Below are 15046 nucleotides of genomic sequence, written 5' to 3'. Positions count from 1 at the left end.
GACTGCCACATTCGTTTTCAAGTTTTGAATATTAAATTTTTGTCAACTCCCCNCTATTTTTCAAAGAATACAGACATTCAATAAACACAAAATTTGATGTATTTTATGATATATGAAACAGCAAAACTTTTTAGTATTTATCATTCATCAAATATCATCAATAAATAATATTATTTACCTTGCCTGGCTTGTTGTATGATCAAATTAAATAAAGCTGCTATGTGGGTGGATGTATGGTTACTTTGTCTGTCAAACTATTTGTCTTACATAAATTGAATAATACCAACTCTAAAGGACTAATATACTAATTGAAAATAATATTTTTCTTTTATAGTTGTATGATAAAATCAACACCAAGTCACTTAGTCCATCACGTAAACCGCCTTCAGAAGCTGTTCACAGAGCTAAAGAGGTTCGTACTGTTCTACTTTTGATCATAATTGCAGATTGCATCCTTTGCTCCCAGATAACAGCCAGAAACATTAAAACCGGAAACAAGTTTATTTTATCAATACTTTTATTATGAACAATATTGATTTTATTTAAGTCTGAAGACCTATTTACAAACGATTTAGATTGATTATCATTTCTAAATCTGTTACATCATATTGGAATTGATTCTAATTCTAAGCAATTACATCCTCAAGACAAATTCATAATTTTGACAATCAATATGCCGGATGATATTTTAACCTTGATAGAAAAGAGAAATTTTTATGCTCATAAAGTTTGAACAACTCAAGTCAGTCAGTGTATTCTTACAAACAGTATTAGAAGTTTAGACCCTAGGACATCCTATAGCTAACATCGTTTTGAGAATACACGGCCAGGATATTTCAAGATGACAGACGGCAGTTCTAATCAGAAGATAAAGTTTACTACTGATGTGAGCATTTTGAACCTCTCAGACATTCCAAGGACAAGATGATGGCAAGAAGGAAAAGAGTTATTTCCCTTTAAATGATTTTCTTATGATTCAAACTATTTCATATACAATATAATTTATATATAAAATTATTTGATTCATGATAAGATTATATATTATGTGCTCATAATGATGTCTGCCATTACTTGTATGCATTATCAAAGAAACTAAGACTTAAACTCCAATCACTTTCAGGTAAAATGCAAGAAATATTTTATGCAGAAATCCTCCACTTCTAAATAAATTTGTGGTTCCCAAGTCTATTCCTCTATGGTTGAGTTTCTATTACATCTAATAGGCCAATGACTAGACAAAAACGCTATATACATATACATAATTTGTGATGTGTAAACTATTTCCATTTTTTCAGGTGTTACATTTAATTAAAGATTGCCCAGAAATCTATGCAACGCATTGTGATGAGTTAAAACAAATTCTACATCAGCCACACATCATGGTAAGTATAGGGGACTGTCTTTTGGCTTATTTTTATTTTCAGAAGATCAAAGATATAGAATTATATACAATACAGAGAGTACAAAACACAGATATATAGTTAAAACTTCAATAACTAATGTATTACCAATATGGTAAACATGCATAGTAAGATATAAAACATTTTTTCTCTATTGAAATTAAGTTAACATATCAACAATGTTTAATCACATGACAATGAGGGCACACATGCTTTTTGTTGCCGATATTTGTCTCAAACTATAGTCTTGTCAAGAGTTTTTCAGACTGGCTGCAGGCACAGGAGGAAATAAAATATCCCCAGTCTGTTGTTTTTAATTTGAATATGTGCTGATCATACAATTGAAGTGAAAATGAATCTTATTGAATGATGACTAGAAAAATATCGTCTGCATATATCAAACTTGTTTGATCCTGTCGACAATGAATCAATCTTATCTTGGTGTCAAGAACTGTTTGTTTGCCCTTATCAATAGAGATTTAGGTTATTTTTATAGAGAAATAAAAAACATTCAAATTTGTTGAAAACTTCACACATACCTAAGCAAATCACAATTAAAAATACATTCTAGATGTAGATATCTGTTCATATTGTAATATGGGAGATAACTCTAGTTAGTTTTACACTCAATGGACTCACTTCACTAATTCAATCGCTTTTTAACTTTTTCCAAAAGTCTCATTGAAAATTTTCTAAAATGCTGCAAAAAAACCTGACCAACACTTAATGTCTTGTTAAAAATTTAATATATGGTGATCATAAAAAATTTGGAGATTGGCAAATTGAAAGCAGACCATTGTCGATATAAACATCTTCCTGTACATTATACCACTATCTCCACATTATTCTTCTACATCTAAATCAAAATTTCAGACATCAAAGTCCAAATCTTGACTAAAAATAGGCTTTCAAGAAAGGAAATAAAAGCATCCTAAAATAATTCAATTGAGTAATTCATTTTTAGATAAAAATGATTTGAATCACTCATTATTCATATTGTGTTGGCAGAGATATTTAAAAAGAAATTCTTACATCATGCACATCTTAAAACAAATATTGAAAAAAGATTTCTCTCGTTAAACTGGTTACCATGGCAAACATTTGCATTTGCATGTCTTATTTTAAATTATTTTAATCATATCGCGATTATAGGAGTTTCTCTTAATTATTTTCTTTCAAAAAAGATCAGAACATCATAAAAAAAATGGCACAAGGAGTGGATTATATTGCTGTGAAATTATGTTCAGATCTTGAAGAGAAATCAAGATGGAGTGGACGTAAATATTAGCTGAGAGACGATTGATGAAAGAGATCAAGTCCCAAATAGCAATTTCCTGAACAATATCAATCATTGGATGTACACCATTCACCCTTAATGTACATTATACCTTGTCTATGTAGGAATTTCCTTGAGAAAATGAGGCATTCCACTCAGCTCATCTATGATAAAGCTTTATACAAAATCATAAAGAAAATGACTGTTACCATTTCCAACAGAATTTGATATATTGTAAAAATCTTGTGACCTTCAGAAGTCAATAATGGTTATTATTCTGGTCTACTGATCTGTAAGACATGTCAGAAGTAATATATTGTATGCTACATCAAACTGATTACTATATATCTTCCTTCAGAGGCTGGAAATGTCTTGGAAAGATTCAGCATCTTCAAAGAGTATTTAAATGATGGCAATGGAGAACTTTGGACATAATAGAATAAACCAGATGTGATCAATCAGTATTTTTCCCCTGAATCTAAATTCAAATTTCCAACAGTCAATGGATCCCTAATTTAAACAACCTGTAATACAAGAATTCTTTGTCAATAGCTTCAACAATTAAGCACCTCTGACTTGCATCATTGACAGGAGGAAATCATGTAAAATAATCTGAAGCTGAATATCCAATCCCTGAGGTAGTAAGTAAGTATCTAACTAGCTAATCCAAGGTCATGAAACATAGTTGATGGAAATAATCTGCTGTTGCTAATGACTATACTTGATACTAGGAAGACTGGGTAATTAGAATTTAATCCAAGTGAATGATGGACTTGATAAAGAAAACTTCTGGAATCATCTGATTTACTGGAAGTAATTAATATGTCCCTAAGGAAGTACTAGTCACAGATTCTACTATCTACATCTATTGTACAGTATCAGAGAGGAAGTCACCATGTTCAAACTGATAGCTGTCTATAAAACACTGGAATATTGAAGACTCTCAAATTCAAGGGTAATTCATTACGCTTAAAATTCAAGGATTTATTTTTAAGTTCAGAAAAATGCGATATTTTAAGAAGGATCCTGAAATATTCCTGGAGAAACTTTCTAAAGTTTGATTAAGGATAATAGAGGAATATGTCTGTTTGAAATAACTGGATATCATATTTTTCTATCAAAATAAAGATTGCTTATATTCACGTTTCTTTACAATTATGTTTTATGATTGGAGATTCATATTGATTTTAATCCAAACTGTAAAATGCCTGAAGTTAAGATTTAAGCAAGCTAATTTAAAAGGAAAGAATATTGCTAGCCATATCTTGCTCAGTATTAAATCATCACAACTTCTCTTCAATTTCTACATCAAATTAACTTTGAATATGGCTTCATTTACCAAAGTGATTTTCAATACTTTTGCTTGATTTGATGTATTGAACATTGCTAGATCTGATTGGCTGTATAAAGTCTGTTGTTACCATAGTTACCACTACAGTCTGACTAGGCTTTATCTTGTATAAAATATAGTAGGAAATAAGGTTTTGATGATTGTCTTTTAGAGCACCAACAATTTGATTACTTAGATAATAAATCTTTGCGACTTGTGTCTGGTGAATTGAATTGTTGGGTGCCAATAGAATTGAGTGGAAAATTGTCTAGAATGATACATGATCTCTGTTCAATGATAAATAGAATGCGAGACAACATCACAAGTTTGATCAAGTTTGTAACAAGTTTGTTGGTATAGATCTGCATTGCCGACTTTTATGGAATCTGCAATAGTTGAACATATATTGATAATTTCAAAGGCTTACCCCAGCTTCTGAAACACCAATCAAAATCTGGCTCCTGTATTTGTAGTTTTGTCTGCATGTTGAAGTTGGTCTAGGTACATGTCATTTTAATATTGGTATGTTTACTGTACTAAGCCCCTACAATCTGGTGGTCAGTGTAAAAGCAAAAAGAGAAGAGTGTCTCTTCCAGAGATCCTTTGGACTCGGTCTCTTTACTCCTTCCTTCCTCAAATAGATAGTTAATTTTAAGCATTCAAAGGATGTTGTTATTTAGCCATAAGACATGTATCTGAAACTCTTGTGTTCTGCTTGGAACAATTTGAGTAGTGACATCTTTGGTTCATGTAATTCCAGAAGACCTCGACTAGAATCGTTCCTTGAATTCTTTTAATACATGTCTAATTATAATTGATTAGTATCTGGAACTGGTAACTGAACACTCAGATGAAGACTTTAAAGTCTCAGAACATTAAGTTTGGGTGAAATATAAGAAGTTGGTATTAAGATGTGAGCTAATGGATATTCTATTTGAATCCTATGTTAGTTAATTTAATTGTCTGTTGAGAACTTACACCATCTTGTAATATATTACCAATGACAAGCGTCTGGTCTATTAGCAGTCAATAATATTGAAGAGCTTCTTATTATGTCCTGTCTATTTCTATCTTATTGCATCTTGAGACATTGTTCATTAAGACTGTGTTGAACTATAATAGATTTAATATTTGTTATGTCACTCTAGAACCCAAACAGATTTTGATATTTTCTACATTTTAAGTCTTTCATAGCAATTAAAAGCATTGGTTTGTGATGTGATGTAATGTCCTAAACTTTCTTTTTCGTAACCATGGAAAAACTTCTTTTTTTGTGTTTAATCCTATCCTCTTCATGGTAAGGAATATTCTAATTCCTGGTTTTGGTGCCCAAAAAGTCAAATCTCTATTTTTTATGACAGACTGTCTATATGAACAGATAGATAAACATGCAATGAAATAATGACCATATTGTTACAAAAACAGATCCATCAAGTATATCTTTTAACACTAAATAAAAAAAAAAAAAATTGTATGAACTCGAATGAAAACTTTTAATAGATGTGGTCGAGACCTCGATTAAAGTGACAGGTTCACTATGTTTTTTTTTACCAATCACATCTTAGTCTCAGAAACAAATTCTTTTGCTAAGCTAATCAGTAATAGTGTTCACAGCTCAGTGTGAGCTTGAGCCTTCAAATCCATGTATATTCAAAATTATTTACCTTTGAAATTAAAAAAAATTGACTTGTCTTTTCTTGAAACTTGTAAAAGACGTATAGAAATAGACATATATAGAAATAGAAGGTGAACTTCCTAGTTTAAGGTATTTTTGAAGGAATTACTCAAATTTTGTACATTTCTAGTACTTCTTAAAACTGTTCACATATATTCAAAACCAAAGTCAACCCCCGAAAAATGGCGAATCTATCCCTTTAAGGTTTCATTTATCAACTTGTGTGTATTTGAAGTCATGCTAGCAAAACAAATCTGCTTCTATTGGCATTGATTTATAGGATATAAATGACTGTGTGCAACAAAGTTCAGTATCCTTTCAATATTCACTACTGTTTACATTTCTTCTTTTCCGTTAGTGTTTTTCTCAATCAAATTCAAGTAAATGACTGAGTCATAGGAATAATAAAAGACCGACAGAGTTCCGTAGCATCATAAAAGATTTAAGTATCATTGGAATCAATATCATTAAACTTTTATAGTTGAGCATTTCCACTTCAACTTTCTTATTGGAAGGAAAATAGAATTATGAGGCTAGATTGTATTATGTACTCTACTGTTAAGACAGCAATTTTTATTGTAAACCTACAAGTTTTCAATCGGTTATCCTCTGACATTTATTTACAAAGTTTCTATCATTTTCCTGCAAAGCTTTTCTAGGACACAACTTGGGGTCAAATTGACACATAAAAAGCTGTACAACAATGAAGAAAGACTTAGCAAGTATGGTTATTGTTGAGACAAATCCATCACATTGCAACACTTACCTTTCATTCTCAGGTGGAAGTTAGAGATCTGTAGGACATCATTTTTTTGAAAAAAAGATTTATACTTTGTCCCTCCTGGTACACTGGACTTGTTCCCCCTGGCATACTGCCCTTGTTCCCCCTGGCATACTGCCCTTGTTCCTCTTAGCACACTGCTCTTGTCTCTCCTGGTACACTGCTCTTGTCTCTCCTGGTACACTGCTCTTGTCTCTCAGTGTATTCTACTCTTGTCTCTCCTGGTACACTACTCTTGTTCCTCCTTGAATTCTGCTCTTGTTCCTCTTGTTACTCGGCTCTTGTTCCTTCTGTTACACTGCTTTTGTTCCCCCAGTTACACTGCTCTCGTCCCTCCTTGCACTCTTCTCTTGTTCCTCCCATTACTCTGCTCTTGTTCCTTTTGTTACAATGCTCTTTTTCTCTCTGTTACACTGCCCTTGTTCCTCATGGTACACTGCTATTGGCCCTTGTTGGTACTGATTATTTTAATTTCATTGGTTATTTTTACCAGCTATTTCTGTCTGAATTGAGTCATGTCTGGGTCAGATTCTGTTTTTTTTTTCCAATGTACATTTTAAATATCTGGCAAATAGAAAATTACTGATAATGAGTTAATAATGGTAATATTTGTTATCAAATATAAAATGTTTCAGTTATACTTGTATTAAACTGGAGGTGTGTAAACAATTTAAGATAAAGGTTACCTTACACATCTGTTACACCTGTGGAGTATGTACTCTATACCTATCTTTGATGTTAATAATTATATAATATTGTTTACAGTTTAGCCACAGATAGCTGTATTTTAGTAGAATATTGTTGAGATATAAGTATTATTACCAAGAGATTATTTCTTGGTATAGTGATACTTGAAACTCTAATATTTATGCACTTTTTGAATATGTAGTTTTGTGTATGCATTTTATTTCAAGCAACAGATGAACAAGATGTCACTTTGATCAATTTTGTGTTTTTATGTGATTGATGTTTAGTGGAAAATATTCTCAGCACGTCCATGGTTAAAATAATAATTTTAAGTGTGAATCTGGCTACTATAATCCAGTAATGATATATCACATTTAAATCTTGTACCAGAACATTCTTTTAGGAAATAATAGTTTAATTCATCACTTTTATGTATGTTCATAAAACCATTTGGCTTCGGTTATTGGAATAATATAATTACATATTATATATGGTTATGTATATGAACAAATTATAGTAATATATTAAAAGATAAGATTGATCTTCCTTTAAATAAATACAGAAATATTAATACCACATATTTACAATTCATATTTAAATTCAAAATAGAAGTAACAAAAATTGAATATTCGCAGTTGGTTTGGTTAGCATTGACTATACAGCAAATGTGAAGAGCTGCAAAAATGGATTGTGAATATAAAAGTAACAGCTGGTTAAAGAAAGAATACTTGATAGTAACAGCTGATATAACTTTATAATATAATAATAATATTATTCACTGTTGAACATTCTTGTTCAAGTTGAATTTATTCCCAGTGGTATTGTGAAATTTTGTTGTTGAAAATTAATGAAGATTTAGGGATAAATCTCTCTTGAGAAGCAGGATTATTACAATTTAGTGGTATGTACATCTTGTGCATATTAGTTGATTGAAGATCTAGAAGGGATAAAGGAACACCTTCTCTTATAAATGTGTACAAGGAGGGAAATTTTGGTAGTATTCTGTAGTCTCAATGTATTCTGTATACATATGATTAAAAAAAAATTTAAAAACAAAATATCAACATATTATCATCATTCATGGTATTAGGAATATGACAATGTTTTCTGAAAAAGTCTGGTTAATATTTGTATATCTGATTACAATTAAAGAACAAGACTAGTGTATGCTGATAGACTGGTTTTACAACACATGTTAACATAAATAATAAATTTTATAAAAAAAAATAATTTCTGTAGAAATCAATTATCAGTCATAACCCCAATGTAGAAAGGTGATTTCTATATATGCTTAAATGCATTCATTTACTTGTATTCTTTTAAACTAATAATGTGTCTTACCTAAAAAAAAAAGCTACTCATGGAACATTTATTAGTTTCCACTTTTCTACCAAATAAAAATTCGACTGGACTATCTTATATGGCACAAGAGTTTTGATGTGAACCTCTCCTCATATTAGAAATATATTTTGTTCTCTTCTTGGTAACAATGTGTCATTAACTTGTCTTTGTATATTCTACTGTTGTTTTGATTCTGCAGTGAGTTAGAGGACTGCTAATCTAAAGGTACAGGGTTCAATCAAGATAATACCTTCAGATTCATCACCCTATTAGTGATGCAGTTCATAGAGACTGACATATACTTGTTCAGATTGGACAATAAACTGAGACACTGTTACAGACTGTGTAGGTTTTAAGATCCCTCAACAGTTTGAAATGGCAAAAGAGTAGGCTTATGCCAATGTCTTGCCAAAATTTATCTTTTGTTACACTAAATTGTGGGTTTATTTTCATTTGCAAAGGTGTAGAAAAACATGAAAACTACCTTCATTTCATTTCTTACTACTGATATTTAGATTAGATGTCATGAATCATGACATGTTTATTTTAACTATCACCTTTATTCTTGTATCGTAATTGATTTTTTTTTTTTATCACAGTGCGTATTGGAATTCAGTTGGCCTTTTTAATTAATTTTTTTTGTGGTGTAAAAATACTGATTGAAATATAAATGATTAACCTAACTATCTAATGCATGGTTTGTTATGAATACAATAACAGTTAACTTGACATTATATTAATGTAGCCATCTCAATATATGCTTTATTAACTGATACAGCTCAAATTCTGGTAACTGTATTATTAGTAGTGACTTCTCAGTTATATTATAGTATTTTTTCTTCCTGGTAGTAGTAATTAGCATGTATTATATTTGAGACATGTCAGTACCAAATACATGCAAGAAAAAAGAAACAACTATATTTTACAAGGATTATAACTAAGGATCAGAATAGATCCTTCTACCAGCTGATCCATTGCAAAACCTCTTGGTATTGTTCTTTTCTGTGTTATACAAAACCATTTACAGCTGGGTTGACTGAAATTGTGAGTAACGATCTTTTATTCAAGTTCACCAGACTTTTACACAAGAACTGATATTAGAACTTACAACCACCGTTGATCGAAGTAACCAAGAACATGACTGACTGTGATACTAAGCCTCATTCTACATTATATATACTATATTTGCATAATAATTATATGATTTGTGATAGTGTTTGAATACTTTTGCTACTGGCAAACAATCTACTATTCCACTAGTCATTTTTCCATGTGGTAATAGATATATTCTCCTGCAGTTTAACAAACATGTACCTGTCATTATTTTCAGACTGTAATCATTCTCGCAAACAGTTCTGACAACAATATTGGAACAATATCAGAATCAGAACTCTCAGAGACATAGTAATGCCTTGTAGCCAAAAATAAAAGTTAGTAAAATGGAAGTTTTCAATTCTGCATTCATAATTTGACTTTGAAAATGCACTGAATTCTGAAACTTTTGACCATGCAATCATTTTCAATGTCTTATAATAGTAAGATAAGAATTTAGAATTGTCTTGGGGGCTATCAAGATAAGAACTGTAAGGAAGACATTGATTTGTATAAGTGATTAGGTTTGGTTGTGATTTGAAGTAGAAGTGTGTGGCTGTGTAGAAGTTAGCTTCTGTTTCAGTCAATGTTAAGCTTGTAGTAGAGTTGTGAAGGATTTACACGTTCTCTTCAGTTTTACTATAATGTTGAAATATTGGTTTATCAACACTACTTAGACTATTCCAATTTGTATTTAACTTGACTTAGTATGATAAATTTATCATAGTCTTTATGATAACTTCAGTTTATTTGGTGATTTTTATCTGGAAAAGTTTCGGTCGGAAATAAAGTAAAGGTGAGTTTTGTGTTGGTTTTTTATGTGTTATGTTATATGGTTTGTTGCATTCTCAATCATTATAAAGATTGCTAAAAAATTTAAGACTATTTTATTCTATGATGTATAGACATTTACTTGTAAAGACAATAGTAAACATTGACTGAAAACTTTATGAAGCTAATCATTTATCAATATGCAAGTTGTTATACTTGTATATACATCAGACTGTTAATAGTTTTTTAAAGGAACTCTTCCAGGTAGAATTGTTTTTTTTTATTAATCTAATTGAAATACTGGTCTTAATATTTTGTTTCGATTATTTTTGTGGGCACTTCACTCATAAAAACTGGGGAAATCAAATTTGTCTTGTTTGTAAAGTAGATTTTATGTTTGATATTCCATGAATTTTCTGGGTTTTTTTTCACAAGATTTATGACTTGTATTAAAAAATGCATGAGAAATTAGCCATTTATGACAATGGGTTTCTTTAACTGAGCAAGCCAGCAGTGATTCTCATGAATTACATATTGAATATTGTTTGTGCAATTCCCTTTCGTGTATTTATAGCAATGATTTAGATTATAGCATGAAATATTCAAAGGAATTTATTCTGTAAACTATGACTCATCTACATTATTTATATCTACTTCATTCCAAGACCAACTGGCAAAAAACAGGTAATAAACAGGAATCTTCAAAATAATGCTAGCGCTGAGCTTAGGGAAAAAAAATGATGTGAAATCACTGAATCTCAAATTTCAAAGGTTAGTTCATCTCAGTAATTTCCCTTGATATTTCTAAGTCGTATTTTTATATGAAATTCAGAAAGCAAGACAAACAACATGTCAGTTCTGCATGATGAAATCATATTAGATTGTTGAGGTCAATAAAGATTGGAGCCATATTGTGTGTAAGATATGAACATGTAGTTTTATCAGAGGAGAAAGCTATAAAATCATTCTTTAATCCATTGATAGATGTTAACATGCTTAACAACTCTGTTGGAAATTTTATGAGCCACCTTCACTAGTAATGAAATGAGAAAGTTCAGCGTATTGGGAAATTGTTGCCATTAACTTGATGGATTCGGTATTTATAACATACAGTTTTATGTGTGTGAAGGTTTTAAGAATTTTGTTTCCTGAAGGCACTCCAAGACTTATTAATCAGACATATTTTATTCTACACAAAAGGCCAGGAATCATGACTCTTTTTAATTCCATGTTATATTAAAATGTTTTCAGACTGATTCCAAGGTTTAGTTGGTGGATTATAGAACTGGCTGGCCTGGCTTTTTCCCTTCCCCCTTTTCAAATTTCTTATCTTGTACATAGGGAAAGAATTGCATGTAAACGCCCTTCCCCTATGTAAATATTCCTAGAGTATATGTGTTAATACTTATATTTCTGTGGTGGCTTTCACTAACATGACATTCTTGTCCTTTAAGGATGCCTTATGCAGTCTTCTACTGTTGAAGAGTCCATATACATGTAGTTAATCAGATTATGTGGTAATTCTTATTTGAAATATACATCATTTATATGGATTGAAATTTATTTTCGTTCAAGTTGACCTTTTGATCTCTATTCTTCCTGATATTGTCCTTGAAGATTGTAATTAAGGAATAGTGGTAATTAGAATAGTTTAAAAGAATTAATTAAAAGGAAGTCAGATAATTAATTAGTAACATAGTCAATTTATCTTCTGTCTAATTGATAATGTCTAACCCTCTATGATGAATAGAACAAAATAATGGTTAGTGGAAAGGGGTGGTGCCACTGTGTTAGATTGTTCTTGATTTCAGATATTGAAAGAATGGTTAAGATATTGAAAGAATGGTTAAGATATTGAAAGAATAGTTAAGATATTGAATGAATAGTTTAGATATTGAAAGAATATTTAGATATTGAAAGAATATTCGATACAAATATTGAAATTATTTTGCATTCAGATATTGAAAGTATTTTGCATTCAGATATTGAAAGCATTTTGCATTCTGATATGGACTGTATTTTGCATTCCGATATTGAATGATTTCAGATATTGAAAAAATATTTGATCCATATATTGAAAAAAAATTTCAGATATTGAAAGAATAGTTAAAATATTGAAAGAATAGTTCAGATATTGAAAGAATAGTTCAGATATTGAAAGAATAGTTCAGATATTAAAAGAATGGTTAAGATATTGGAAGAATAGTTATGATATTGGAAGAATAGTTAAGATATTGAAAGAATAGTTAAGATATTGAAAGAATGGTTAAGATATTGAAAGAATAGTTAAGATATTGAAAGAATGGTTAAGATATTGGAAGAATGGTTAAGATATCGGAAGAATAGTTTAGATATTGCAAGAATAGTTAAAATATTGAAAGAATAGTTAAGATATTGAAAGATTAGTTAAGATATTGAAAGAATAGTTTAGATATTGAAAGAATATTCGATACAAATATTGAAATTATTTTGCATTCAGATATTGAAAGTATTTTGCATTCAGATATTGAAAGTATTTTGCATTCTGATATGGACTGTATTTTGCATTCCGATATTGAATGATTTCAGATATTAAAAAAATATTTGATCCAGATATTGAAAGAATGGTTAAGATATTGAAAGAATAGTTCAGATATTGAAAGAATAGTTAAAATATTGAAAGAATAGTTAAGATATTGAAAGAATGGTTAAGATATTGAAAGAATGGTTAAGATATTGGAAGAATGGTTAAGATATTGGAAGAATAGTTTAGATATTGAAAGAATAGTTAAAATATTGAAAGAATAGTCAAGATATTGAAAGAATGGTTAAGATATTGAAAGAATGGTTAAGATATTGAAAGAATGGTTAAGATATTGAAAGAATAGTTAAGATATTGAAAGAATGGTTAAGATATTGAAAGAATAGTTAAGATATTGAAAGAATGGTTAAGATATTGAAAGAATGGTTAAGATATTGGAAGAATGGTTAAGATATTGGAAGAATAGTTTAGATATTGAAAGAATAGTTAAAATATTGAAAGAATAGTTAAGATATTGAAAGAATAGTTCAGATATTGAAAGAATAGTTCAGATATTGAAAGAATAGTTAAAATATTGAAAGAATAGTTTAGATATTGAAAGAATAGTTTAGATATTGAAAGAATAGTTAAAATATTGAAAGAATAGTTAAGATATTGAAAGAATGGTTAAGATATTGAAAGAATAGTTCAGATATTGAAAGGATTGTTAAGATATTGAAAGAATAGTTCAGATATTGAAAGAATAGTTCAGATATTGAAAGGATTGTTAAGATATTGAAAGAATGGTTAAGATATTGAATAGTTCAGATATTGAAAGAATGGTTAAGATATTGAAAGAATAGTTCAGATATTGAAAGAATAGTTCAGATATTGAAAGAATAGTTCAGATATTGAAAGGATTGTTAAGATATTGGAAGAATAAGAATGATATTGGTGTAGCCTTGTTGTATGTTGTAAAAAGTTGCCAGACTGGAGAGAAAGATGTCACCGCTAATGCTATTACCTCCTGGGGTCGTAATGGAACAAAAGGGTATAGTAGCATTTACTATAATCTAGAATTATCTGGACAGGTCTATTGTTACCTATAAGCACTTACTATAAGATTAACATCTTGGGTATTGTTAATTGAGTACTTGGTAAAAATAGAAAATAGACTAGTGTCTCCAGATGTCGGCCCAAATTTGGAGGGAAATTCAAATTATTTTCTTTGTTCAGAGCGACACCTATCGGAGGATATATATAGGGCGAAAACATATTTTGAAAGGACTCTCGATTTGGCAAGGAAGGAGGAAGGACATAGGATTCATTCTTTAGCTGGGGAGAAGATTGGATCGTTCTAATATTCTAAGAGTCTTGGGTATACTTCTTGGATTAGTGTAGATCTCCCGTTATTGAATGTAAATAAAGTGTTGTTAATATCTTAGCTGTTATCTTATTTGGAAAGTAAATTCATAGCCGATAGAAGTCCGTATCCAGTCTCTTACCAACGACTATACAGTTGGTAAGAATAATCTACTTTGCAGTTTGCAAGTAGAACCCAACAAACAAGCCTGCCAACAAGCAGCTTGTCTACATTGGAAGAATAGTAATGATATTGAAAGAATAGTTCAGATATTGAAAGGATAGTTCAGATATTGAAAGAATAGTTAAGATATTGAAAAATTGTTATTACTGTATAGTTTTATATTGATAATATTGGTAAAAAAAAATGTAGGACTTAAGACTTCTTCAAATCAGGACTGAGAATTTGTCATCTCTTAATAATGTCTGTTTTTGAGAGATATGATTAGTAGTTTAAATATAGCCGAGAAAACTTCATATTTTAAGTAATTCCATTAATAAAATCTTTTACGATCTAACTAAATTCCCCGAAATGAAGAAATGAAAATCTATAGCAATTAATGATATTTCTCAATGTGCATTCATTTTTTAGCCTCTTCCCAATTTATTTGATTGAAAGTCAAGAGTAAAATATGTGATGACATCACTTAGTTTAATTTGTTGATGTTCCATTAGAAAATGTCAGAGACTTATTTGTAGTTTTTCTGTGTTATTATTTCATTAATGATGCAACAGTAATATTGATTGTTATAACTAATCTTGGTATCTCCATAACTCACCATCTAAATAATTATCTTACAAATGTCAGCACTATACTTATATTCATTGCTA

At 30.0% G+C, this 15046-nt stretch overlaps 1 protein-coding gene across 1 annotated transcript in view; it reads left to right on the top strand.

The window, feature by feature from the left end:
• Positions 1 to 15046, top strand: part of LOTGIDRAFT_232969 (hypothetical protein) — a gene marked incomplete at both ends in the record, with an annotated part of 39555 nt that overhangs the window by 6053 nt on the left and 18456 nt on the right. The window contains 2 exons of the mRNA XM_009058339.1: positions 335 to 412; positions 1296 to 1382. Coding sequence (XP_009056587.1) covers positions 335 to 412; positions 1296 to 1382 — 165 coding nt within the window. The remainder of the gene's footprint in view (positions 1 to 334; positions 413 to 1295; positions 1383 to 15046) is intronic.

This window comes from Lottia gigantea, assembly GCF_000327385.1.
Source record: "Lottia gigantea unplaced genomic scaffold LOTGIsca_33, whole genome shotgun sequence".
Lineage (NCBI taxonomy): Eukaryota > Metazoa > Mollusca > Gastropoda > Lottiidae > Lottia > Lottia gigantea.
This window is presented reverse-complemented; position numbering and strand designations above follow the sequence as displayed.